This window comes from Nyctibius grandis, chromosome 2 (genome assembly GCF_013368605.1).
Source record: "Nyctibius grandis isolate bNycGra1 chromosome 2, bNycGra1.pri, whole genome shotgun sequence".
Taxonomy (NCBI): Eukaryota; Metazoa; Chordata; class Aves; order Nyctibiiformes; family Nyctibiidae; genus Nyctibius; species Nyctibius grandis.
Genome location: NC_090659.1, coordinates 21,811,508 through 21,836,862, shown reverse-complemented (window position 1 = coordinate 21,836,862; position 25,355 = coordinate 21,811,508). Strand labels below are relative to the sequence as shown.

At 39.4% G+C, this 25,355-nt stretch overlaps 1 protein-coding gene across 4 annotated transcripts in view; it reads left to right on the top strand.

The window, feature by feature from the left end:
• Nucleotides 1-280: 280 nt before the first annotated feature.
• Nucleotides 281-25,355, top strand: part of HLCS (holocarboxylase synthetase) — a 127,293-nt gene continuing 102,218 nt past the window's right edge. Inside the window, exons 1-5 of one of the 4 annotated variants that reach the window (XM_068425298.1) lie at nt 281-515; nt 4,088-4,240; nt 7,549-7,711; nt 10,437-11,386; nt 14,813-14,995. In XM_068425298.1, coding sequence (XP_068281399.1) covers nt 285-515; nt 4,088-4,240; nt 7,549-7,711; nt 10,437-11,386; nt 14,813-14,995 — 1,680 coding nt within the window. In that variant the 5' untranslated portion in view covers nt 281-284. Of the gene's footprint in view, nt 516-861; nt 940-4,087; nt 4,241-7,548; nt 7,712-10,436; nt 11,387-14,812; nt 14,996-25,355 lie in introns of those variants that run through there. The other 3 variants (XM_068425301.1, XM_068425299.1, XM_068425300.1) reach the window with 3 other exon arrangements.

Sequence of the window (25,355 nt, the reverse complement as noted above, 5' to 3'; positions counted from 1 at the left end):
CCTTCACGCCAGCGGTCACGGCCGCTCGGCCTGCCCGAGCCACGCGCTCAGCCTCCGCGCGGGGGAGAGGCGCGCGAGGCCCCTTAGTGCTCCTCGCCGGGGTTTCAAAGCGGCGAGGAGCCGAGCGCGCGAGGCCGTCAGCCAATCAGAACGGCCGGCCGGCTCGCCCAACCGGCTCGCCCCTTTCTGTTTGGCGCAGGCGGGGCGGGGCGGGGCTCCCCTCGCTGCCACTGGGAGGCCGGGCCGGCGGCGGGGCGGGGCGGGCCCGGCCCGGCCCGCGCGCCATGCTGATCACTCTCTGCTACCTCTACTTATGGGCGCGCTGGGGGTGCCGCTCGGCCGCGCTCATCCGCAGCACCGTGCGCCGCCTCCACCGCTCCCGCTGCTCCTTCACCTTCTGCTGCTGCGCCGGCCCCGCGGCGGCCCCGGCTCGGCAGCCGTGCAGGCAGGTGCTGCCCGAGGAGCGAGTCTGCCTCAGGATAGGGAACAAAGTCTTTTTCACGGACGAGACGCAGGTACCGTCCCGAGCCCGGGGGGCTGAGGCCTGGGTAGCGCTTCGCCCGGCGGTGTCCGGGGCCGCTCGGGTGGGAAGCAGCCGTGCCGGGAGCGGCCTCCCGTGTTACCGTGGCAACGACGAGGCGCCTTCACTCACGGGAGCCGGCGGAGCTGCGCGGCTGCCCCCTCCCCCACGGCGCCCGGGCGTGCCTCCCGCGGCGGGAGGGGAACGGGGGGAGCGGGGGCGGTGCCTCCCCGCCCCCGGCGGCGGCTGTCGTGGGCTGAGGTGGCGGAGCCCGGAGGGAAAGGGGGAGCAGCGGGGCTTGGGGCTGCGCTTTCCCTTTCGGCGTGTGGCGGCGAGGTTGTCAGGGGCGGGCTGGGGCTTGGCGTGGGGAAGGGAACTCGCGCAGCTTCCCAGGCCTGTCCCGGCCCTGTTTGTCACGGGTAAGGCTTAGGTGAGTCCCAGGTAATTGCCTTGGTAGAAAATCTTAGCACAGTTATAGTTACCGGTCTTCGCTACTGTCGCTTGTTGGCTTAGGGAGTGGGCTGAGGAGTGTTTTCTACTATATGCATGTAAAGTGCGGCTTTGTAAGGACAGCGATGGCAGTAGGAGCACTTGGGAGAACTTGTTAGTGTTTCCGTATTAGTAACATGCTTTTAGCACATACAAGGCTTTAGCCCAAAGATCTTTGCCATATTTGTGCCTTTAAGATTTGTGTCAGAGATTTAAAACGGAATCTGAATTGAGCTGTTGGTTACGGAGAACTGCGTGCTTGTCCCGGTCCAAAACGCTGTTTCAAGTGAGGAAAATGACACAAAAAACAACATCTGTGAAAATCACTTTTTTTTTGCGAATGGACAGTGAGAGAGGAGGGTGGGGTGGGGCTGCGGGAGCCCAAGACAGTGGAAAAGTACTGTGCCTGAACAAGTTTCACTTGCCATCTGATGAAGTAAAACTGAAACGTAAGCTTGGTTTAGAAGTGGAGCTCCTCTGGCACCCCCCCCCCAATATCATCTGAATTATTTAAATGGATGTTGGATTTGTCTAAATGTGTCACTAAATACCAGAATTTGTGTGGATAAGAATCTTCTCGATCTCCTTTTTGCTGATGTTTGTATGTGTGTTTGTGGGAATTATCTCAGTTGTTACTTTTTACTTAAATAGGTGTTACTGAAATGTATTTATGAAGCATGTCGTTGGATAAGTGCTACTCTTTAAGAAGCAGAGAAGCTTTTCATAAATTACATGTGTAAAGAGGATGTTTTCAGTGCGGTGAAAATGAGATCACAAATGCTAATGGAGTTTGTTCAAAAATAAGTCTTTTTGCTATCTAATGAGCAGATTATTTCATACTTAAAAGCCATGGTGACAATCTCAGAATCTCTCACAGGAGAGTTAAACATTCAATTTGCGTTTTGATAAAGCTCCTAAAACCAAAACCAAATAATTGTCCATGTGTTTAGAGGAGTTCAGCCTCCCTTGGCCTGGATTATTCTTTTGTAAATCATATTTCAACTAATTTATGCTGTTCTTTGCTCCATTTCTGCTCATTTCTGAAATAACTTCTCCTGGGTCCTTGCACAGTAAGCACATTTTTTTCTGTCTGCAGTGTTATTCATGCAGACTGACTTTACAAGCTTGTCAGTTTATTTGTGTTTATTGGGAGTTGTGAAGACCTCTAGGGAACTGTAGTCTGGCTTGAATTTTGGCGTGAAGTCAACGCTGTTATTCAAAAGTCTGTCTCTTAAAAATGTGTATTGAAAGGTACCAGTTGGATTTGACTCTGAGAATCCCTGTGGAAGATGCCTGCCATGCTCAGTAGTGTGGCATGTAAGGGCTCTGATCTGGCTGCATTAAAGATAGAGGCAGCATCACTGCAGAGCTCTCTACATTGTCTCTGAATACTGTGAAGAGAAAAAGGTTAACTAGCATGCTGCTTTGGCTTCCAGGAAGCTAGCTGAGCTACTTTGCTTTCTAAGTAGGTATAACTGCCTCTGGGCTGTGATCAGTAACTTCCTTAAGATCAGATACCAGCAAGTCATAAATTGTAACCTGTGAAGTTTTTTTGTTTGATATTTAATCAAATTGGGTGCTTAAGGTAATATAAAAAGCTTCATAAGTTCCGTTCACTTTCCTGTGGAAGGTAGCAATGTTTACTCTTGCAGCTTCTGTGCTCAGTAAAGCTGGTTCGATTGGCAATCTATCGCCGTAGACTTAATATTGCGCGGTTTCATTTTAGATGTGGAGTGATGTACACATTTAGTGTGCTATAGGGAAATTATCTTATGTTTTGACATAAACTTACCGAAGGTAGTGTGCAAAGCATGTGTTTCTAGTATAGTGGTAGCAAAATACCTGTTTCTAGTGTTTGCCACTTTTAAAATATGGCAGAAAAATTAAGTTCAATGCAACATCTATGTAAAAGTATGATGTAATATGGTACGGGAACAGATTATATATTGAGAAGCTTTGAGGTTCTTAAGACTGTTCTTTGGTTTACTGATTCCAGCTATTGAGCTTTATTTGCTCATTTGTGAGGACAAGAGAGGGAACCATTTTTATAATTTAATGAAGGAAACGTTTGTACAATGGTCTGCTGAGTACATCAACTACCTTATGGACAAATTTATTTTGAATGAGTTATTTCTTTAACTCTAAACTTAGAGTTACATACTGAATGAGTAATTTCGGTGCAAATGCATGAGCACTTAATATATTAAAAAAAAAAAGTACCCTCTCCTTTTCTTTCAAATAATTTTTAAAGATTTTTCAAATCACTTTTTAAAGAATTTGTCCTGATGTTGTACTAGTCCACAGAATATAACCGTCTTTATATAACTGGCTTTACAAAGGAAGTCCTGAAACTTGGTAAATTAGGTCTAAAAGTTAGACCTGTGTAGTATATAGTTCTTGGGTCACTCGTGGCTCACACATTGGTTGGTCTTTTGGCAGATGGGTGTTGAGACAGTGTGTATGAATGAGCAGTGGGACTGTATGTTTCCTGGAGGTTTGTTACCCAACCAGAATGAATGCTGCCCGGACTACTGTCCAGTTAGAGGGGCTGTAGTGACTGACCAGGCAGGTTGTGTGTTGTGCTTTCTCAGTCTCTGCCAAGTAGCAGACAGTGCCCTTCAGCCACCAGAACTGAGGCAGCAGGGCCATGGGTTTGTGTAGTCAGGGGAGAAGAGAGAGGGAAGGAAGAGGCAGGGTGAACCTCAGTGTGAATGGGAGAGGAGGATCGGGTTGAATGAGGGATGTCATCAGTGGCAAATGGCCCACAACAGTCACAGTGCCAATGGCATAGTGGTCTTGTGGCCCATTTGCTTGTGCACTCCTCCTGTGAAGCTGAAAGCTGGAGTCTGAATTGGCTAAACAGCTTGAGTTGTCACTTCTAGTTTTACTTTTGATGTGTTCCTGCTTAATGGTTCAGACCTTTACCCCTTTTTTTCCTCATGGGGAGTGTGAAATGGTAGAGACCCTTCCTGTAAGGGTGAAGGGTCAGATTTGAATATTGGCTGGCGTAATTTAAAAATGAATTATTAAGTCAGATCCTTGCTATACAGTCTTATTTTTCTTTCCTGTCTCTTTCAGTTCCTTGATGACTTAAACAGGTGGAGTCTACTTCTCATTTCTCCTTTTATTTATCCCGATAAGTTACTTGAAGCAGAACATATAGCTTTTGTGACAGAAAGCATTTCAGCTCAGACAGATAACTTGCAGAAAGTACCTGGCTCTTCAAAAGAGGTAAGTAGTTCTCCCTGTTTCTTGCATAGAAAGTAGTACAGATGGGTCATTTTTTGGGTATAAGACTGGGCTGCTGTTTTATTTTGTTTATTGTTCTTCTGCGTACATGTCACTTCTAGCGAAGTGCTTTTAATTCTGCTACCTCTGGCAGCCAGCTGTTGACATAGATAGGGGCTGTAAGAACAGATTTCTCCTGTAACCTATGATAATTTCTAGACAGAAAAGCCAGTCTTTGTAGGACTATCAGTGATCTGTGACTGATTTCTGTTGAAACTGAGGTGGATCCAGAAAGCAGGAGTATAAATAATTTCTCATCTCTTACTAAGAGCTGGCCTTTCATTTTGTATTCTGAGAGAATTTTTATGAAGATTTATAGTCCTAGCAGGAAAGCTTGGCCTGCTTGAAAATATTCTGAGGATTTTTGTTATGTTGTGAAGCAAATGGATTGTTGCATGAGCAGGATTACAGGTCATATGTCTTAGCAACAGCTTTACTTTGTGAGGTTCTTTTGTGTATTCACTTTATTTGCATTAGACAGCTAAGTACTTGTTAGCATGTCTAATGTTTTATTTGATGCCATGAAAAAAAACTCAAGAGCATCAATATAACGTCCTCACAGTTTCCAGGTGACATGTGGGTGTTGCCTGCTCGTGCCTGCTCTCTGGATAAGAAAGGATATCTAAGTATGGTGTGAGTCTCTTACCCTCCACCATAGAGAGTAGCCCAGAGTCATATGCTGAGGAAAAATAGAGAAGGAAGCTGGTATCCTATGTCATAAATGTATCTGCCTTGTTTGTCACTGGTGATGGTGAATTGTCAACAATTAGCAGCAGGCTCTTAGAGTTTTATGCCTTACGACTACAGCTGGAGACTTCCATTCCAGCTGTGGATGTTGTACCGATAGACTAAACACAGTTGGGAATACCTTCCATCTGGAAAGTGATGGTGTTGTCCACGACATCACTCAGGGCAGTTGGTTGGGGCAATTCTGGCTGACTTGGTCACAGACTTTCCCAGTGACAGTGGGGTGAAGTCTGACTGATGCTCCAGCTACAGTGATCGAAGTCTATCAGGATCTGGCATAGCTGTCTTCCAGAAGGAGATTTTGTTTTTCTTCAGAACTGGTCAATATTAGTGTGCCCAGAAATATATCCTGTAACTTTGGAGATGGTGTTTCTTTGTGGTACAGTCATGGAGATGACCTTTCAGAAGGTCCTGGAGGTAGAAACTGGCTGTTGTTGCTTTTACTAGTGAGTGGTTGTTATGTCCGGAGTTCAAGACCCCAGTGATACATCTGTCATGAATTTGAGGGCTGTCTCTCACCAACTGTGTGTTCTGATGTGGCTTATTTGAAGCTGTTACTTGCTCTTGTGTTACAGTTGGAGTTTAACCCATAAGTTAAAGCATGCAGCTGACCTTGTGGTAAACACCAACACACTGCCCACACACTGCTGTCTTTTTCTCTTTTTGAAACGGAGTTTGTTCGCTGAGGGTTAGTATAGGTGATATATCAGAAGATACCCAGCCAGTTTTCTTGTTAGATATCCAAAGGCCACCAATATGAGTATGGACTGGATGGTCTCATTTGTGTTGTGCTAATCAGAGACTGTCTTTGAGAATGACTTAGAAAGGAGATGCAACCATTAAGGTTGTACGAGATCTCAGTTTCTTCTTGTTCCCTTGGGAAATACTATGAAGTCAAAAGTTGGAAATAGATTCTTTTGGATATTATGTAAACCACTTAACTGCAGTAGGTAAAAAGGTAAATTTAGTCTAATTCTGAACAAGTAAAATATCCAAGAGCTCACCCTCTTTTTGTGCATTCAAAAGAAGTGTTTTTTCTTACTGTGTTTAATCAGTGTGTTACATCTTGTGTGTAGTGGTAAAAGGGTGAACTTCATGAAAGTGGTTTGGTGATGACAGCATTAAAGTGCTGGAATTGCACTTTGTCTCGCAGTATTTGGAACATATTATATGGCAAAGGCTAATATTTTTAGTTCATGAAAACAGGTGGTGCTTCATTGTCTCTAAAAATGCCTTCACAGGAGGACAATTGGTTTGTGTATCCTATAGAGGATAAAGGCTGTGGCATCATTCACACAATTTTTGTTGAAATTGGGGGCCTTGTTCAGTTTTTGCTTTCAGAATTGACTCTTAAATCACTGTGTTTGTCAATTGTCTGAATATTGTTTTGCTAAGTACTGTTGTTTTGTAAGCATAAAGTTTGAAAGGGGTCATTTTCAGTTATGAGTCAGCAGACGGATTTGTAGTCTTTATTATGTGCCCGCCTTTCACAAGGAAACCAAAACTCTTTTCACTTTTCCTCCACGTGTCGCTTTTATAGTTAAACTTGAAACTTGTTCTCCAAGATGGTACAGCTCTGTAGTTTGGGTTTAACAAACCTTCTTGAAGAAAACAGACACAAGTGTGTCACTTTAATAATGCTTCTTTTCTGGAGAATGGAATTTTTGATGTAGATAAGCAGCTTGAATCTTCCGTGTTTAGTTAATGCTTCTGATAGTCAATGTGTACTTGTATTAAACCCTAGTAGTTTACTTTTGCTCTTTTTATCAGCGTTCTTTTTAGAATTTGTGCTGAAAGCCATGCCTTGGAAATAAATACAAATAGAGTTTTACTTCTAGAATGTGATAATGCTCTCCATCCATTTTGTATGTTACTTGTAGCTTTTATAGCCTTGACCTTTGGGAAAGAGGTATTGTACTCCCAATTTGCTTTCAGCACTTAGTGTGGATCTTGCTTTGTTTACTTCTCTCAGGACTGAATCTTGTAGCAGGTATTGCTTGTTGTGTGACCCTTCCTCAGTAGGTTCTTTGGTTGTATTCAGTATCATACGTTAACCTTTGTAGTCGTGAAGGGTGCACTTTTGTGTGAAAGGAGCTGTCAACTGAAAGTCTTCTGTAGTTGAGATGTGTTGTCTCATGGTGCTATTAAATGTAGTAGTTGTTTTAAACACATCAGGCATCACAGAAACAAGTCTTAAAAGTGATTCTGTCAATTTAGTATTCTACAATCCTAGCAGCTACAGTTTTTTAAAAGTACTTTTTTTTTTTTTTTTAATACTTTCTTTAAAATTACTCCCAGTCCTTCGGTTTGCCAGTTGTGCCATTTTGGTAATGTTTGTCTGTTGGCTCTGCCTACTGTTGTACTGCTTTTTAATAGCAGAATCCTTTGGGAAGGAAGGGCAGTTTTTATTTGCAGTTCATCTTGCAGACTCATAGTACTGTTCGTATTTTGGTATTTTTCTGTAACCTTTTCAAACTGAAAAACATGCATATGCTTTATTCTAGATCGTGAAGTGGTCAGACTATTGTTCACTGTTGGCCTATAAACCTGGTGAGCCTTATAAGTTAATTGCTGAAGCAAGTGTAGATAATTTCAGTAACCTTGGAATAGCATTCATGGAAGACAGGCTTCAAATGGATAATGGAATGGTGCCACACAAGATTGTTTGTAAGTATCTTTACGAATTGTTTTTAATGGTAGAATGTGTGTGTTTCATGGTTATTTTAGGACTGTACATATAGTCTTTATACCTACATAAAACCCCATGCTTTTGTTTTGGCACAATGGTTTCTTCCTGTTACCATCTTAGGCAGTTGATCACTCTGTAGCACTACTGTATTTTATACTGAATACCGTCAAATATAGGGATCCATGAAAAGTTAGGCTACTTTTTGAGTGAGTTTCTCTTTACAGAATGTCTTACAAATGCAACGAGAGAAATAACAGAAGAATGGATCAAAAGATTTTTTTTTTTAATAAACCCCCCTCTTTAATGCCTTACTGCCAATAACTAATCTTAGTATGATGAGATCCCCAAGTATCCAAGATGGTGTTTAACCTTTTGCAAATGCATGAATGTGTAACTGTCACAAAGGTGAAGTTAGAAAATACTGTTTCTGTAAGTCTTGTCTGTTAGATTAACTAATCTAATTGAAAAAAAATACAGAAGGTTTTAGGCAAATGTTCTCTTTTTTCAGATTTATAAAACTATATTCAAAGCTAAACATAGGTTGAGAACAATTGCTGTAGCTTGAGCATCCTAATCCTTTAGGTCACTGGGAGAAAAGTTCACAGACGCTTTCTAAAAAGGGAGAGGGGTGGCCAGGGGAAGGAGGGTGGTGTCATTGCTAATTGAATTTTGAATTTTTGGTGGATGGTTTATTTCTTTATGGGGTGATTCTAATCATATCAAAACTATGAGCCATTGTGTCCTCATTAGTTTAACAGTTTCAGCTAAGGCAGGGAAGGAGTTCATAGCTAATTCCACAGAGAGGGGAAGGAAGTAGTCATGGTTGCACTTATAACACCATTCTTAAATAGAATTGTTGTCTGGGCTGTGGAAAGTCCAAGCTTCACCTTCCTATGCTGCATGAGATTTGAACTTCTTTTTTCCAGCACCGTTCTAAAAGTGCCATAATATACAGTCTGTAGGGTATTGTAGAGTAGTGGCCTCTCAGGGGGTAGAGCCACACTTTTTTTTTCCTGTTCAGCAACAGTCTCATTTCTTCCTACCTAGTTGTGTCTTCTCAGCTACAAAAAAAATCCTCTTCCCCACCCTCCCCCCAAAAAAAGAAGAAAAGGGGTTGGGTTTTTTGGTTTGTTTTGAGTTTTCTTGTGTTTGGTTTTGGTGGGGTTTTGTTTGTTTGGTTGTTTTTTTAATGTAGATCATAGTGCATTGGCAGAAGTCAGGGAATGACGAAATCAAGAATAGCTAGCCAGGGTGAAAGAGGGTAGGAATATGCTCACAAATGTATCTGATGTGAAACTCTGTCTTTTGGTGCTCTTCTGCAAAAATATTCCCACAAGGAGGGGCTGGAAGCTGAGAGAGTGCCCCAGGCGTTTACTTTTCAGAATGTTTTCTGGCTCATTTTGCTTCAGGTACGGTGTGTGTGTAGAACTGCTCTATGAGAATGGGCTGATGGAGGCTGTTGATAGAATAGCATATAGGCTGTTAGCTGTGAAATTCTCATGGGCTGTGAAAAAATCTTGCTTCAAATTTCTGCTCCAAACTAGGCAAAGGGGATATAGTTTCAAGGGAATGCAAGTGTTGTTAAGCGAAGAAAATGATTTAACTTGGATCTGGTGTATTTTGTGCCAGTTGACTATATAATCAAGTTTCTCACTGAATTTCTTGAGAAATGAGAAACAAAAACATAGTAAGTTTATTTGGCCTTATGGGAGTGGAGAGGGATGCAGTAAAATTTTGCAGACTTTGATTTGAAATATTTTCATGGCTCAGCAGCTGAAAAAAAAATTACCTTATGAAGAGTATTTTTTCTCTCCTCTTTTTTGTTTAGTTTGCTCTGCAAGTTTCATGCTGACAATAATAATCTTTGCCCTTCTTTTCTCACTTGTATTTGCCAGAAATTTTTTCTCTTTGCATTTCCATCCTTTTCGAGGGGAGAAAGGGGAAGGTTTAACAATTCTTTCTATTTGCTAGTTTTCCCTTGGATTCTTAGCTCCCAAGTCTTGCTAGAGTGGGTATGTCTCCCTTTCTGCAGACTGAAAGCATTTCAGATTTTTTTTACTCCCTTTTACTTGTGCCAGACTTTTATATGCAGCCTTCATCAATGCAAGAGACGTGGTTCAATGTCTCCATCTTACCCAATATCATCACTTTATTAGTTTATTTCAAAATAGCAGCAAGCAATTTTCTACCCTGCCCTCCTTAAGAGGCCAGTATTTTTCCAAAGGTACTTCCCTTGCTTCATTTTGTCCTTTGCTGGGGACAGAGGGACAGGCAAAATAACAGGCTGACAAGGTGATACATTTATGAGAACTTCCTCACCTTCCCACCCATAAACTATTGTTCCATTAAGAACACATCTGCATTGTGTACAGTAGTGGTCATGTTTTACTTTTGTGCAAATATTTTTGCAGTCAAGTAAATGTTAGTTTGTTTAAATGTGCCATGTAAATATCAAGCGTTGCGCTCTCAGTCAGACTTTTCTGAAACAAAGAGTCAGTAGAGTAAATGACTTGTGTTATAAGTGCAAATTTATTATGTTCTTGGGGGAGGTTAGGATTTGGTGTGACAAAGAAGTGAAATTCATGCTATTATAGATGATTTGTACTGAAATTAAATCTGAATCCCTCTGTGGTAGTGATATTCATCATAGCTCTTTTAATATAATTTTTATAACCCCTTTTTCTTATTCTTTAACTCTTCCAGCTGTCCATTTACAGGAATCTACTCTGAAGGAGTTGGCGCAGGTGGCACCGTCTGTAAAAGAGCAAAGTGTAAGCAGTACACAAATGGATGAAGTAACTCCTGCCGTGCCTTTTGGGACTACTGTTAAATCAGGATTAGGAGTAGCTGGGTCTGCAGGACAAGGTGATGAGGAGAAATCTAAACTACAGAAAGAAAGTGAGCACGAAGATGAATCCAACTGTCTATCTGACAAAGAGATGGGTGCTGGAGAACATCATCACTTGCATCTTTCCAGCTGTCATGAATGCCTGCAACTTGAAAACAGTACTATTGAATCAGTCAGATTTGCATCTGCAGAAAACATTCCAGAACTTCCTGATGATTGCAACAGCAAACTGGAAGAGAAGAATGATGAATCTCTAGCAAGAGGAATAAAAAGAGGAAACCTTGCTGGAAAACCCCCTAATGTATTGATTTATCTTGGCTCTGAAACTGCAAAAGTGGAATTTGAGCAGGTAAAATCAATCCTTCAGGAATGTATTGATGCAGACAGCTACACCATCTACCAGCTGCATGAGGAACAAGTTCTGAAAGCTCCGTGGATTGATAATTCACTGCTGTTGATCATTGCCACAGAGAAGCCTATTTCTGAGGAGAACCACAAACAATTTATGAAGTTTTTATCTAAAGGTGGAAAGATCCTAGGGTTTTCTTCATCTTTTACGTTTGATGGCATACAAATAAAGAGAAAAAACAAACTGAAGAAGACTGTTCATGAATTAGTGGTCTCTAAAATGGACAGCACTGAAATTAAGTTAAACCTTTTGGTCAGTGGCTGTATCTTTGAGGAAATGATCAAGGAAGATACCAGCAAAGTGAAGACATTGAGTCGATTAAATAATGCTGATAAAGATGCAGTTATTGTTCATCTGACTTATGGAGACAGTGGAGGAGAAGCCATTCTTTCTCAGGTACTGTGTATACAGAAGCATTAATTTGCTCATTGCTACATGATGTTGTGGTATACTGAAAAAGTTCACTTGTTCCCATTACATACTCTTGGGGATGCTTGTCAAGGGGAGGTATAGATGGATGTCTTAGTGAATGTACAAGGACTCTGAATGCAGAATGGTTTTCACTTGATGCTCAGGAAGTTTGAAGAATGGTAGAGAATGTCAATGCTGTTCCACTTCCTTGTTTTCACAATGTAGCCGTGCACATTTTGATCATGCAAGATCGCAGTGGGTGGTAGAGGAGAGAGCAGATTGCATAGTGAGCAAGCATCTTCAAGAGCAGAGCTATACTCTTCTGCCTGCTAGAAGTTGTGCAGTGATACAGCTGTTCATTTTGCAGATTTTGGGTGGTGGGAACAGGAAAAACCAAGTGGACTCAGGGTGAAAGCTTATACTGGCAAGATAAAAAAAGAAACACCCTTACAAAAATAAGAACTAAGGTGAAACAGAGAGGCAGGAGAAGGATGTAAAATAAACCTTGCAAGAAACTTGAAAAATGTCTCCTCTTAAGGTTAAGGTAGCCAGCACTTCTGGAAGCCTGATTAGTGAATGAGAGAGTCCCAGCCTCTATTACTTACTGCATGCCATGTCTGGAAAAACTGCTGTACAATTCTTTCTTGAGCAAGAATTGTACAGCAGTATTGTGTAACTGCACAATAAAGGTTAGACTCTTGACTGCACTGAAATGATATTGTTGATTTAAGTCTGTTGGTTCTTTTTTTGCTAGTATTGCTACCATTTTCTCAGTTGTATTCCGTTTGTATCTTAGTGTTGTGAATGAAGCGAACCATTTTATGGTTTCTTTAGTGGTGTTTTGATTAAGGCTAATTTCTAGATGGGTGTTAGGTTCATGATGTTGGCCTTGCTGTTCTGTCATTTTAAAAAACCCCTTTATTCAGCTGGAACGCATTTTTTCTATTTACTATCAAAATGAAAATTCTAAAGCTTGTTTTTTGTTTTCTAAGCCTTGACATGTTTTCAGTCAGTAATATATGCTCCTATTTCCTTTTTTTGGTGGGGGAGGGGAGCGTGGGGAATCTGGTCTGCTGGAAACTTGCTTTTTTTGTTTCCTGAGTCTTCTTTCAGGCTTTAAACTTTTAAATGTTTAACATTCTGCACCTAACACATAGCTCAGAGCACCTGACAGAAGTGGGGGAGTCTGGAATGAGCCAAAATCTTACTCATTCCACTTAAGAATAATAATATCCCAGCAAATAGGTATGTCTCCAGTGTTATGTATTGTGATGTCTGTTAAAAAAACCCCAACAACCAAACAAAACCCACACCCTCTCAAAAAGTTAAACAACAGATAAGTTCTAGTGTCCATAATCTTTTTTGTTATTGTTACTGTCTGTCTTCCTGGATAATGGGTGAGGAAGCTTCCAGGACTGTGTTAAAGGTAAATGTTTATTTACCTTTAAATGATTATATCCTTTAAATGTTTATTTACCTTTAAATGATTATTTAAATATTCACAGATACCTGGCTAGAGTTTTGAGTGATAGAAAGGTTGTTAAGAGGTACCATTAAGTTTAGAAAATAAGTCTATGCCCCGGCAGTAAACGTCTACCTGGGTGTACCTGTGCTTTTAAATATAGAGAGATTTCAGCTATTTCATAGTAAAACTTTTAAAGTGAGCCTGAAGGCAACTTGCATGTTTCGAGTTAGCCTCAGTAGGAGCAAAGGTAAACATTTTCTTTTTAGCATGGCTGTTCACAATTATATCACTTCCCTTACTCTGTCTTTGCTTTCAAGCAGCACATTGGGAAAAGCAGAGCAAGATTTATTTACCAGTATTTAAGTAGATGAGCAATATAATGGAGACAAGCTGAACAAACTTTATGAAAGATTCTAGGGCCTATTTTTACCAATATTGTAGTTACTGGAGAACTTTCTCAGGAGCCCAGAGCACTCAAATTTAACTGCTCACGTATCGGGTAGCATACGCTCTTCTAGCAATTACATAATTCAAAAATATCCATCAGGTTTCTAGTAAGTGTTTTGGTCTCTTATCAGTTTATCAGACTAAATCTGCTAGCTTTTTGGAAACTCTGTTATACATAGTCACATGTTTATAGCTTTATATAGGAAGCTTTGCCACCCATGTGCTGTATGCTTGTTCTAGAAAATTGATTAGATACTGCTGCTATCCATTTCTGCAAGTTCCATGGTAAAGTCTGCTTTGCTGTACCGTTTAAATTGACCCTTCTGCTGTAGTAAAACTTAATACTGCAGAGGTTTTCCCCAGAAAAAGGGCATTACAGTATAGCTTCAAAAATCAGATTAAAAGGATTAGTGTCTCATTTTATAATTTTAAATCATTTCCAGTCTGGATTTGAAAAGTCTTTTTGTTTTCTCTTCAGGGGACTGACAGTGATATCAGCCATTAAATATTCTATCACAGATTTGTTGTTTCCCTTTTTCCTGTACTCTTCTGTTCCCCTTCATTTCAGGATATTTCCCTGAATTTCAATAAAGTAGATATGAAAGATGAAGAACATCATTAAAATGTGCAAAATTGGAGAAATGAACAAAGATAATAGCTTGTGATTTTCATTAAATGAAAATACTAATTAATAAATAAATACGTATAGTAGGGTACAAAGGCATCTAAATATTTTGGAACACTTATTTAGAAAACAAACAAAACAAAAAACCACAAAAAACACCAAACATGAAAAAAAAAACCCACAAAAAAAAAAACCAAAATGGAGGTCTAGAAGGGATCTTTTGTTTTCTTCTGTATTTCATTTCTGCTTTTAAGCATCTGCTTCAGCCTTGAGAAGTGATTCTCTACAGGGTGGTTTCTGGGGTTCTTAGGTTCTCTTTCAGACAGAAGCATTTCTTTATCTGCACTGAATGCAACTTAATTCATGTGACACAGTAAGGACTTACTCAGCCTGAGTTCTACATATCTTGTGCAACCTCTGATAAAGGTCTTTCAATTTTAATGTAATTCCACTGTTGTACAAACCGGAACATGACCAATATTGCTGTTGGTACTAGGTTGCTAGCAGACATGAAAAGCAGAAGGAGAAGTTTAAGTTAGTAAATCCAAGTTTGAATAGCTCCTTCAGAAGACCAGCTTATTAAGAAGGGATAGTTTGTGTAAGTTTCAGAGAAAATTGTAGTGTACTGGCAACTGTGATCCCTGAATTGGAAACTATAAATATATAAGTATTCTCTAGTTTATTAGGATAATAAAGCCCTACTTATAGAGATATGATGAAGACATGAGAAACTTTGAAATTGCACTAGATAGTTCAGCAACCACAGTCAGGACAAAGCTGCTTTTGGAACAGTTGTGCTTATCTCTCTCTGCCATGCTAAAATGTGTAATACCAACAAAATTTTTTTTTATTCCCTTTGCACATATCTTGCCAGGCACACTTGGAACTAGATATCAATTCTATGGATGTCCAAACTGAAGAGGATTTTAATTTGCTTAAGATAAGCAATACCAAGAGATATGAAGTTCTCAAGGAGATCCTGATATCACTTGGCCTGAGTTGTGAATCAAGTGAAATTCCTATGTTGACACCTATTTACCTTCTGTCTTCTGATGAGGTAAGGCTTCTGCTTACATTTCAGTTGTTTGAGATTTACCCTACGATACAAATACAGTGTTCACTTAAATATGCCATGTTTCTTATATGGTATTTTTGTTTGGAGGGGTTTACATATGTATTACAGGTAAGCAAAAAGTTTAATTTCTGCTGTCACTGTTTTGTTACCTGCTAGTAGTAGTTTTGATTTAACCATGGGGAAATTGTGCAGGGTTAACTTCTCAGATATATTTGCTATATTTCTGTTAAGATCTTTTATGCTTATTTGCATGTTTCTGCAATATCAAAGCCCAAGGTTGTGGTAAGCTATAGAAAGAACTGATTTAAAAGACAGGATTTGGGTTTTTTTTTTTTAAAACAAGGCAGAAAGTTCTGTATAGGTTGGCAACAAAAGATCAAACCCAAATTATGGAGAATGCTGTGGCAGATCAAAACTGAAAGACCTGAGTGAGTAGGGAAGAGTGTGTGTTTACACAATGAAGAGCTTTATTCCTGAGGATGTTGTAATGTTTCCTGGAAATAGAATAGCTTCTTGTAATTCAAATAGTCAGCTGACTATTCTGGACATCTCAATTTGAGACATTGCTATGAAGAATTGTGAAGAACATATAAAGCAGTATTTTTAACTTTTTTTTAAACATGACTTCAAATACATGAGGACCATATTATGTTGATCTGAAGGGGTGAATCAGTAGGTGATGAAAAAGCAACACAGGCTACTCAGGCTCTTTTGAGCTTGTTTCTTCCAACCGGTATAGCACTGTCACTACTTGCTCTTGGCCTGCTTGTCTGATTCCAGCTCCTTTTCTGTACCACCCTTACATTAGCAAAGAAATGAGGTGTCTGTCTTTAGGGGAACTCAACTATAGAAGCTCCTCCTTGGATGCCTGTTTCCCGCAGTATCATATATAACATCCTTGTTTGGCTACAGGATCAATCAATGAACAAAAAGACATATTACAGTTGAATGTTTTTAAATAACTTGGATGATATTTTAGATTTAGATTGTGCTTTTCGAAACACTGTTCATTAATCTGGAAGGTGGGTATGATAAGCATTGCACAACTTAATAGATTGTGAATATGTGATATGTGACTTGATTGTATGGCAGGCAAGTCAGTAGCAGATCCAGACAAACTGACTAAAATACTATTAATAGGTGTATCTGTAAATTCAAATCTGCATTTGTTTTCTATATCTTTGAAGATAATGCACCGGTAGAAAGTTTTGTCAGTAAGTAATGCCCTCATATAGCAGCTCCGATTGGATGTAACAATTGATCAAAATTAGGCAAAAATGCAAAGAGCTTTTTTTATTCCCCTTAAATGATTGCCCTTTCATGTGTGCCAAACTCTGTCAGATCAATCTCCACTTCACAATGGTGAAAATACTATTGGAAGTGTTTCTATCCAGCCTTCTGCTTGAAGCAGGGCTGTTGCCAACACTAGATCAGGTCAGCTATGCCCTTTGTCTGGTTGAATCTTGAAAACCTCCAAGGGTGCATGCTACAACCTGCCTGTGCAACTTACTCCAGTGCTGCTGTACCATTCTAATGATTTTTTTTTTTCCCCTGATGTCCAGCCTGAACCTTGTTAAAGAAGTTTCTTCACCGTAGGTTTCCCACAGCAGAGTCTCTGATGCCAATTTTCAGGGAAATAAATAATTTGATTGAATAGTGCGGCCGTAAGAACAGCTTGAGCTGGGTGCCTCTGGGGAGGGACCCAGAACAAAGAAATCCCTGGGCATTTGTACCCTTACAACCTGGGTACTCACTCTTCACATGCTGTTCATGCGCCCTGCACATGCCTCTTCGTCCAGTGGTAATTAACGGTCTGGGGTCCTTTTGTTTCTTGTTGGATTCTTGGTCTTCCAAGCGAGCTGTGAAACATCTTACCTGCAAGAGTTACAGCTTCTGCTGAGTTACAGCTTCTTCTGAGGGCTGTAGCCTCCTTTATCTTCCAGTTCGTGCTGGTCTCCAGGCCTGCCTTCATCTGTCCAAGCAACAGTTCAAGACAGGCTCAAAAGTTTGGAACAGTTGCAGCCCAGGGCTTCATCAACTTTAACTACCAAAGCTAAGCAAGACTATTGAGGCAACAGAATACAGTTAAAAGAATTCAATTAACCAAAATTATTCTACAACAACCTCTCAAGCTGCAATTTATGGCTGTTGATGCTTTATTATATTGTCTGGCACTACAAAGAAGCATTTGACTCTTGTCATTCTTTTAACTATCTTAAGTAGTTACAGGTTGTTATTAAATCACTCGTTAGCCTCCTCTTTGCCAAACTGAACAAACCCAGTTTTCTCATCCTCTTCTTATAGATGTGTTGTGTACCCCTAACCCCTTTGTGGTTGCTTTCCAAGGAATCCTAACTAGCAATTCCTTGCATAAGCTGAAGTCTGCTTTCCCAAGTCTGCTTTCCCAAGACCTAACTCTACTGCTTCCCTTCTCAGCCTTCCTCCAGATCTTGGATTCTTGTGGCTGCTACAGCCAATGCTGCTGTCTGTGACCAAATAAGAAACAAGTTCTTCCCTGTCTGTGAGCAGTAAATTCTCAAGAATTGATTATCTATTCGTGTGACAGATGTGGAGACAAAACTAAAACTTACTTAGCCTTTTTGACTAATATTAAATGTGCTCTGTACAGAAGACTTGCAGTTTATTGAACTCTTCCTTTTTTTGTTTGCTCCTTCACTCTTTTTTCATGATTATTTCTTTCCTATGCACTTGCAGTTTTCAAACATGCCACAAACAAAAAAAGTTAGCTAATTTCTATCCAAACTTGCCATCTAGTGGCATATTACAGGTTGCAGGCCATCTATTGAAGATATTTTTGCAATTCAAACTGCACAGTTAAAAGTTTATACCAAAATTAATTTTTTAAATGTTGTTTTTCCACTTTTTTTTAAATGTTAGTTTTTCTGTGCTTGTATGTGTAGTCATTGTTTCAATGTCTTTCACTTTAGCCATGACATGCCTCCAGAATATTGTGTGAAAGGAAGTTGTGACTTGTGTGTAAAAACTGCAGTTAATAATGAAGAGATAGCATATTAAAATAAATGAGTATGTAATACTTCAGCTTTATAACCAGTTTTTCTATTTCTTTTTCTCCATGCATCACATTCTACATAGGTCTTCTTGCTTTCCTAGAGAGCAAGGAGATACCAGAAACATACCTGACAGGTGAATCATTTGAGGAAATACTTAAACTTGTTTAAGATCAGAGTGAGTCATTTCCATACTGGAAATGGAGGAAACTGTCTTGCAAGCTCTAGTACTCTTGGACTTCCTTCTTTTTTTTTTATTGCTATTGGTATGGAGAGCTTGTCCAGTACAGGTCACTGGGGATGTATTGGATAGTATATTCCTTCCCTGAGAGATTATCCAAGTAATGCTCATTGACAGCAAGTGATTTTTGGATTATTTTCTTATGCTTCTCTGTAATAAGAAATGTTATAATGAGTCAACTAATGATCAAGCAAGCTCAATGTCCTGGTAGCAGTTCCAAAAATGGAAGAACGACAAATGCTTTTCTCCTTGTTTCTAAGAGTTGTCAGTTCACTAATGATTCCTCACCCCCAAACTGGAGGTTGCATCTGTACCATTATATTTAAAAAACCACTGGTAGACCAAACCTTGTCAGATTTTTCTAATTGATTTTAGAAACTACAAGCTCCTTTTGCTTATGTGGAAGAAATAATAATTGATTTTGCTCTGCATTTTCTACTCCATTAAGAAAAAATGTAGATGTCTTTTTTTTGGTCACTTTTAAATTATTTAAATTTAAAGTGCTAGTTTTCTTAGTTTTTTCTTTCTGATCTGTAAGCTTCAATTTACAGTAGAGCTGTACCCTGTTCTGTATGATTTCCTTGGTTTCTCTTCCCCACCCCTTTTCCCTGCTAATCGCTTCAGAACTTTGATCAGACCTATTTTCTGCTACATTGTGGACATCAAATAAAACTTTCTCAACTTTATTATATGAATAAATAGCTTCTCTTGTCTCTTCCTCTGCCTACAAATCCTGAACAATCTGTCTTTTTGCATCATTGTTGAGGTGCTGTTAATAATCCTGTCAAATCTATTATGCTGATTGGTATAAATTTGATTATTAAGGCTTTCAGATCTTCCTGTCCACACCCTGGGTCTTGAACGGTGCCTTTTGCAATGTAATTTTTAGCTGCTTCTGAGGGGTGGTTTGGATTTTTTTTTTTCCTTAGGATTCACATTTTGAAGTTTTAGTTTCCAGTTTATATGGTTATCATATATCTTAAAAACATAGTCTTAATATGTGGATTAAAAAAAGCCAATAAAGTATGAGCAGAATTGGCATTAATTTTCTGAAAATCAGTGTAACTTTAGAATTTGGGGAGACAATTTCTTTAATTCCTTAAAAAAAAAAAACCCCCACAAACTAATTCTGGGGAGAAGAGTTGAATTTGACTTTAAGTGTCCAGGATTTCATGTGTGTTATCTATTACTTTTTTTAGTTATTATATATAATTAAAACTGGGGGCTAGTTTGATGTATTAAAAAATAAGCAAAGGCATAGTTAACTTACACATAATTAAATTTGAATGTAGTGTCCTTTTCTTTGGAAAGGCAGATGTTAGTATTTCATGAGGAGTTATGAACTTTGTAATGCACTTTTTGCCTTTGGCATATGAAAAGAAAATTTTAGTTTAGTGTGGAATGTAGGGGACTTGGGAAGAAATATTTAAACCTTGACAGCAGTTATGTTGAAAATTGCACAATTACATTTTGTCACTCAAGAAAAATACTTCGGGAATGGGATGGTCGAGTTCTTAAAGTGATACATTGATTATATATGGTTTAGCCAGACTAGATTTATACTGCTGATACTATTCTAAAACAGGCAGAGACTTCCAGCTGTGCTATATTCAAGTTGGAGATAGGATGAGTTGGACGCTGTACTAAATGAGCACTGAATCTCATTTTAGCTGTTGAATGTCTTTCTAGACAGCGGAAATTAGATCCCATTGTTACCACTGTTGGGGTAACAATATTTAGGTTACTTGTCAGTAGAAAGTTAAAATGTCAGATTGGGAGGTCAAACTAGAAAATATGATTTATTAAATTTTTGTGTGTATTGCAGTTCTCAAATTACATTACTGCTGTGATTGATTCCCCTATCTTGGGGATTTTCAGTTTTACCCTTTTTTTTTTTTCTTTCTTCTGTGTTTCTTTTGTTCATGTGGCTTTTTCTTAAAACGCCCACAGGCTCTACCAGTCTGAGATTGCAATTCTGGTAATATTATGGCTTCAAATTCAAATAAAAGCTCTAGTATCTGAATAATGGGTGTTAATGTCCATCTGTTAAGAGGTCTAGATCTTATGCAGAATTATGCTAGTCAATCCTCAGCTAGTGCTTGCTGCAGTTGGTGTTGAATGGTTGCTGTGACAGTATGTACTTTTTATTCCTGATCTCCTTTCTTGTAAACAGAGTATAAGGTAGGGGGTCTGGAAAGTAACAGCACTTGAGGCAACTCTTTCATCACAAGACTTTTTGCACTGAGGCTTGCAAGTATGGTTTGCTTCAGATACACACATACAGACATTTTTAAATTCGGTTAACTGGGGAAAAACCCATATTGTATTGATACAGTGCTACAACCACAATGAAGGCAGTGTTGGAACCAAGAGCAATATAGTGTGAAAGGCAGGTTACTTGCTGGTTAAAAGTTTAGTTAAATCTGCACAATTTGTTGGTGTTAAATGTAATTTTAGAGGCAAGTATTGATATTGAAACACAGCACCTTTTTCATTTCCTCTTTCCTTGATCTGGTGTAAAGCAGTTAAGTGAATTGTAGACTTGTACGTTGCTGTAAAAAGAGAGTTCTGTGTCACTGTAGTGCAGGGTTAACTCAAGGTGTTGAAACAAATGGTGATCACTGTAAGCCTGTTGTCTGGCACCCATATGTTCAGTGGCAGCTTCAAGCATAGAGATCTGATTTTTTCTGCAGCTTTGCCTTTAAACGCTCAAATATTTACTCTTTCACATTGCCATCTTAAAGGATAATTTTTCAGACATAAATGCTAGGATTGTATTTTATTGCCGTAAGTTTCAGCATAACATCTTCTAGGTTTCAAATCAATAATTCTCTCCTTGAAGAATGAGAGATTTGTCAGAATAGTGATTATTTCCATTAGGAAGTATGTTACACCCACACATTTGCTGATCTGAAGCCTCTTAAACTTGACTACTAACTCCTCAGGCTGTGTTAGGCTGAGTCACTTTTTTCAATATCTTCCAAATGGATGGCAGCCAAATGATGAAGTGTAATCAGTCTTCATTACTTTGGCTCAGCTAGTAACCATCTTTTAAACAATACGTTATTCCAGAATAATAAACAGTCAATACAAACATATTGTCTGAAGCTTGAAGTTGGGGCTTTTAACTCTTGTTTGTTGGAGGCAGAAAGAATAATTAAAAAACACAATTCAATGTACCTCTTGAATTTAAAACTTTCTTTTAAAGGATACTTCAAGATATAGAATACTGTGCTCACACGGGTAATGCAGTACAAAGGCGACCTTGTGTATTTGAATAACTCCGTACACTACAGCACAATCAGAATTCAGTCGGACCAAATTTACATGTCTTGAACTGCAGTTTTGATTCTGTGATGGCATCAGCTGTTTTTAAATTCCAAGTCCATTACGTCAGTGAAGAGAGTATGAAGTTACTTTATCCTGAATAAATCTTTCTTTGAGGATGGGAAATTTTAACTCTCAGCTAACACTATAATGAACGTAGATTTCAGGGTACATTTTGAGACAATTGTTTCTGAATATTTCCATGCATATTAATGTGTATTGTAGAATTTGAGATTCAACTGTGAAACTTCAGAGTTTTTTAAAAATTTCCAGTGCTAAAATCCGGGATAGTAATACTGCAACTCCAAAGCTTTATTTTTATTACTATCCAAGTTTTTGTGCTCAAAAGTGAACAAAAAATGTATAATGTACAAAACAGGAGGCTTGCTTATTTTCTTCTGTCATCCTCAAAGTGTAAGCATTATCCCTGCCTTTTTAGCCAGTAGGACAAAAAGCAAGGGCCCTTTGGAAGTATTTATTCCAGAAAGGAAATTTGCTTTTTGCTCTAGCTCAGAAGTAACCAAGAGATGAGAAAAATGTTAAATAAAAAGCACACCACATGGGAGATCTGGAAGGATTCTGTTGATCACTAATAAATAGTTTTGTCTAACATTTTTTACTTTTGTTAACATATTATATATATTATTTCAAATTAACAGTGCATTGTTGCCAGAAATCTTTGTACTTGAAAGCTTTGCCAGTTTGTCTCTTGGCTAGGAATGAAAATGTCTTTTATGGCAAAGTTGCTTCAGCAAAAAAAAAAAAAGTAGATACAGCAATGTAAATGCATCTGTACCAGTAAAAATGTGTATTTGCTGAAACAGTTTTTTCTTTTTGGGAAATGGATTTAATGTATGCCACATGTGGAACTTTCTGCTGTTAAAAGCTGTGTTTCTATTAGGCTGGTTAGGCAATGCAGTGCATTTGGCAAACCATTTGCATTGTGACAGGTAGTATGCTTTTTCTCTTAAGGGGCTTTCTGAAGAATTTATCTGTAGAACTTAACCCAAGGACTGATAACAAAGTATTATCAATTAAAAATATTTGTAATTTAACTTCATGTGTTTAGGGTTTTTTTCCATAATAAATTCAAAGTTATTTGTTGGCTTGCAAGGCTTTGAGTTGCATGTGTGTGCAGGGAGGGTGGGTTTGCTTTTGTTTATTTTGTATTCTTCCCCCTCCCCTCCTCAAATTAACTTCTGTTTCTTTCTAACGAAACTTGCAGACCCAGAGGGGTCACACCGATCGTAAACCAAACTTATTTTAGTCGTGCTGTCATTCGTTGAAAAGCTCTTTTGCTCCATCAGCACTCAAAATAATGAAAGGTACATAGGGACCGTCTCCTGCTTTGACAGCTCAGAGCTCTCTTGGTCGGAGGAAAGCAGAAAGCCATTCTTCTGAGCGCTAATGCTACCCTGACTGAGGTCTGATCCTCTGAAGATTCCTGGTTTGTGCCAGGTTCCAGAGGCGAGAAGTTTGCCAGCTAAATCCTCTGCAGGTTCAGCACAGAAAAAGGCCAGTCTCAGAAGTGCTTATGCTGTGTAGGGCTTTTTGGGCACCAGCTCCCTGATAGTGTTGGGCATAAGAAGAGAGAACTCAATGGCATGGTGGAATAAATTGTAGAGATTTAAGATGGTGTGTTTTTACTTCACACTTGTGAATGGCTAAGAGCATGATTATAATTAGTTACTGTGGCTTACCAAGCACAGAGTAATTTCTTAATCTGTGGTAACTTAATAGAGTAACTGAGGGGAGGGATGCTCCTCTGTTTTCTGTCCTTACCCTCTCCAGCATACAGAGGGAGGATGAACTACAGAACCTGAAGGTAGATGCAGCATGAGTGAGGATGGATAGAAAGGGGAAGAGAAGGAAATCTGCAGAGAGGAACCAAGATACTGGTTCTTGTTGCTCAGTGGTATTTCCTCTTATACGTCAGTGAACAGTGTTATAAAACTTCTACAGTCATGTAGTAGATAGAGGTGGAATAAGTACTGTATATTTTAGCACGTCTGTCTTCTTCCTCCTCAGTCTTCTATTATTCTGCATATCTTTATTAGTGTAGTTTCCTAATAGATCTGCCAGTTCTTCAGTAAAATTTTTAAACTCTTGAGTTCCAACTACTTGGTAGAGGTAAAAGCTTAAAAGAAGCTGAGTTTCTATAGCAAATTTCATAATGTACAGTCAAGGGTAGGATGCTTTTCGAAGCTAGTTATATGCCAAGGCAGCCTGTCAGTCTTGCCTGGCAATAAAGAGATGCTAGCGGGACTGCCAGTCTGCCTAAACACCACTATTGACAGAAACACCCACCCTCTTCTGCTCCCCTCCCAGCTGACAGGGCAAGTGGTAGTAAAGAGGCAGGAACTTTTGAGGGACTGAGCGTGTTGCTGTGAAAGGAGGAAAGGGGTGTCGTGGGGGTTTGAGGTATGGGAGCTTGGAGATACAGGGTTGATGTGTGTAGTGATACCAGCTCTATGTATAACTGCAAAGGTGATCTTATGGGGAGCTGCAATGACGTTTACAGTAACAGGTAACTATGGATTTGTTGCCTGACACCTGTGTTCTTCCCTATAGCTGAAAGACGTGATGGGAGCGTGAAAAGGGAAACAGCACACTGTGCTCAGAGGAAGAACATCAGTGTGATATTGAACTGGCTCCTTCCTCTCATAACACCTCCCCACCCTCAAATAAAAGAGAAGCACAGGGAAGGGCAGTGCTTTTTGAATTTTCAGGTCTCTGCTGTTGACTGAAGCCTTAATGGTCTCACTGCCTAGAAAACAGGAGCAGTCCTCCCTCTCCAGAGGCTGCAAAGAGTGTCTTTTTTTTGGGTGTCTTCAGACACAGAGCTTGCTTGGATCAGTGAGGGTCATTAAATTGACATCTTGCCTTGAAAAATTGTTTTGTTCTTAAAAAAAAACTTTTGCCTATGGTGCTGAAAAGCATTTAGCTGACCCTGTTGAGAAAGGAGAGAGAGAGAAGAGGAGGTGTGGGAGATATCGGAAATAGGAATAGTGACTGTATGTAGAAGGCATGGAGAAAAAGACAATGAGGGCTATTGCAGTTAAACTCTGAGGCACAGTTACAGGAAACTAGGCTTTCCTGGCTCTCTGCTCAGCAGCTGCTTTTTTTAACCAATATTGTAGTGCAAAATGACTATGAAACTATACCAGCTTTTTTACTAACTTTTGAGATAAAATTAAAGTGTTCAATAGAGATTGTTTTTCTTGTGTGCTAACTCAGTAGTCCAGACTCAGGATCTGACTGACAGTTGAGCTTTCTTCGTGCTGGCTCCTGTAAGTACTAGAAGGCTAAATTATCTCTTAATTTGTTCACTCATAAAAGTTTCTTCAGACTTCTCCCTGGAGTTTATTGAAGGGCTGGTGTGCTGCAGGTATTTGCAGTATATTCGCCAGCACTGTGAGACTCCACTACTGATCAGCGTCCCTGCCCCGCTGAGCTAGAACAGTATTGGCGTTACATTAAAATCACCGTGAATCTCTGTCGCTTCCAAAAGCTGGATGCAGTTGCAGCTGTTCATACAGCTCCTTTAGCGAGGGAAGGTGTCGTACCAGTAGGGGTCACTTATGAGCTGGGTTTAGAGAAAACAGTGAAGCAAAAAATAAGGAAGGGATGGAAAACATTTTATGCATAGTGTGTTGTGTATAGATTTGCATTAAAATATCTTTGCATGTTTGCAGCGACTGCCCTATCTAATATTTCCTCACTTTTAAAACGGCATTTTAAACTC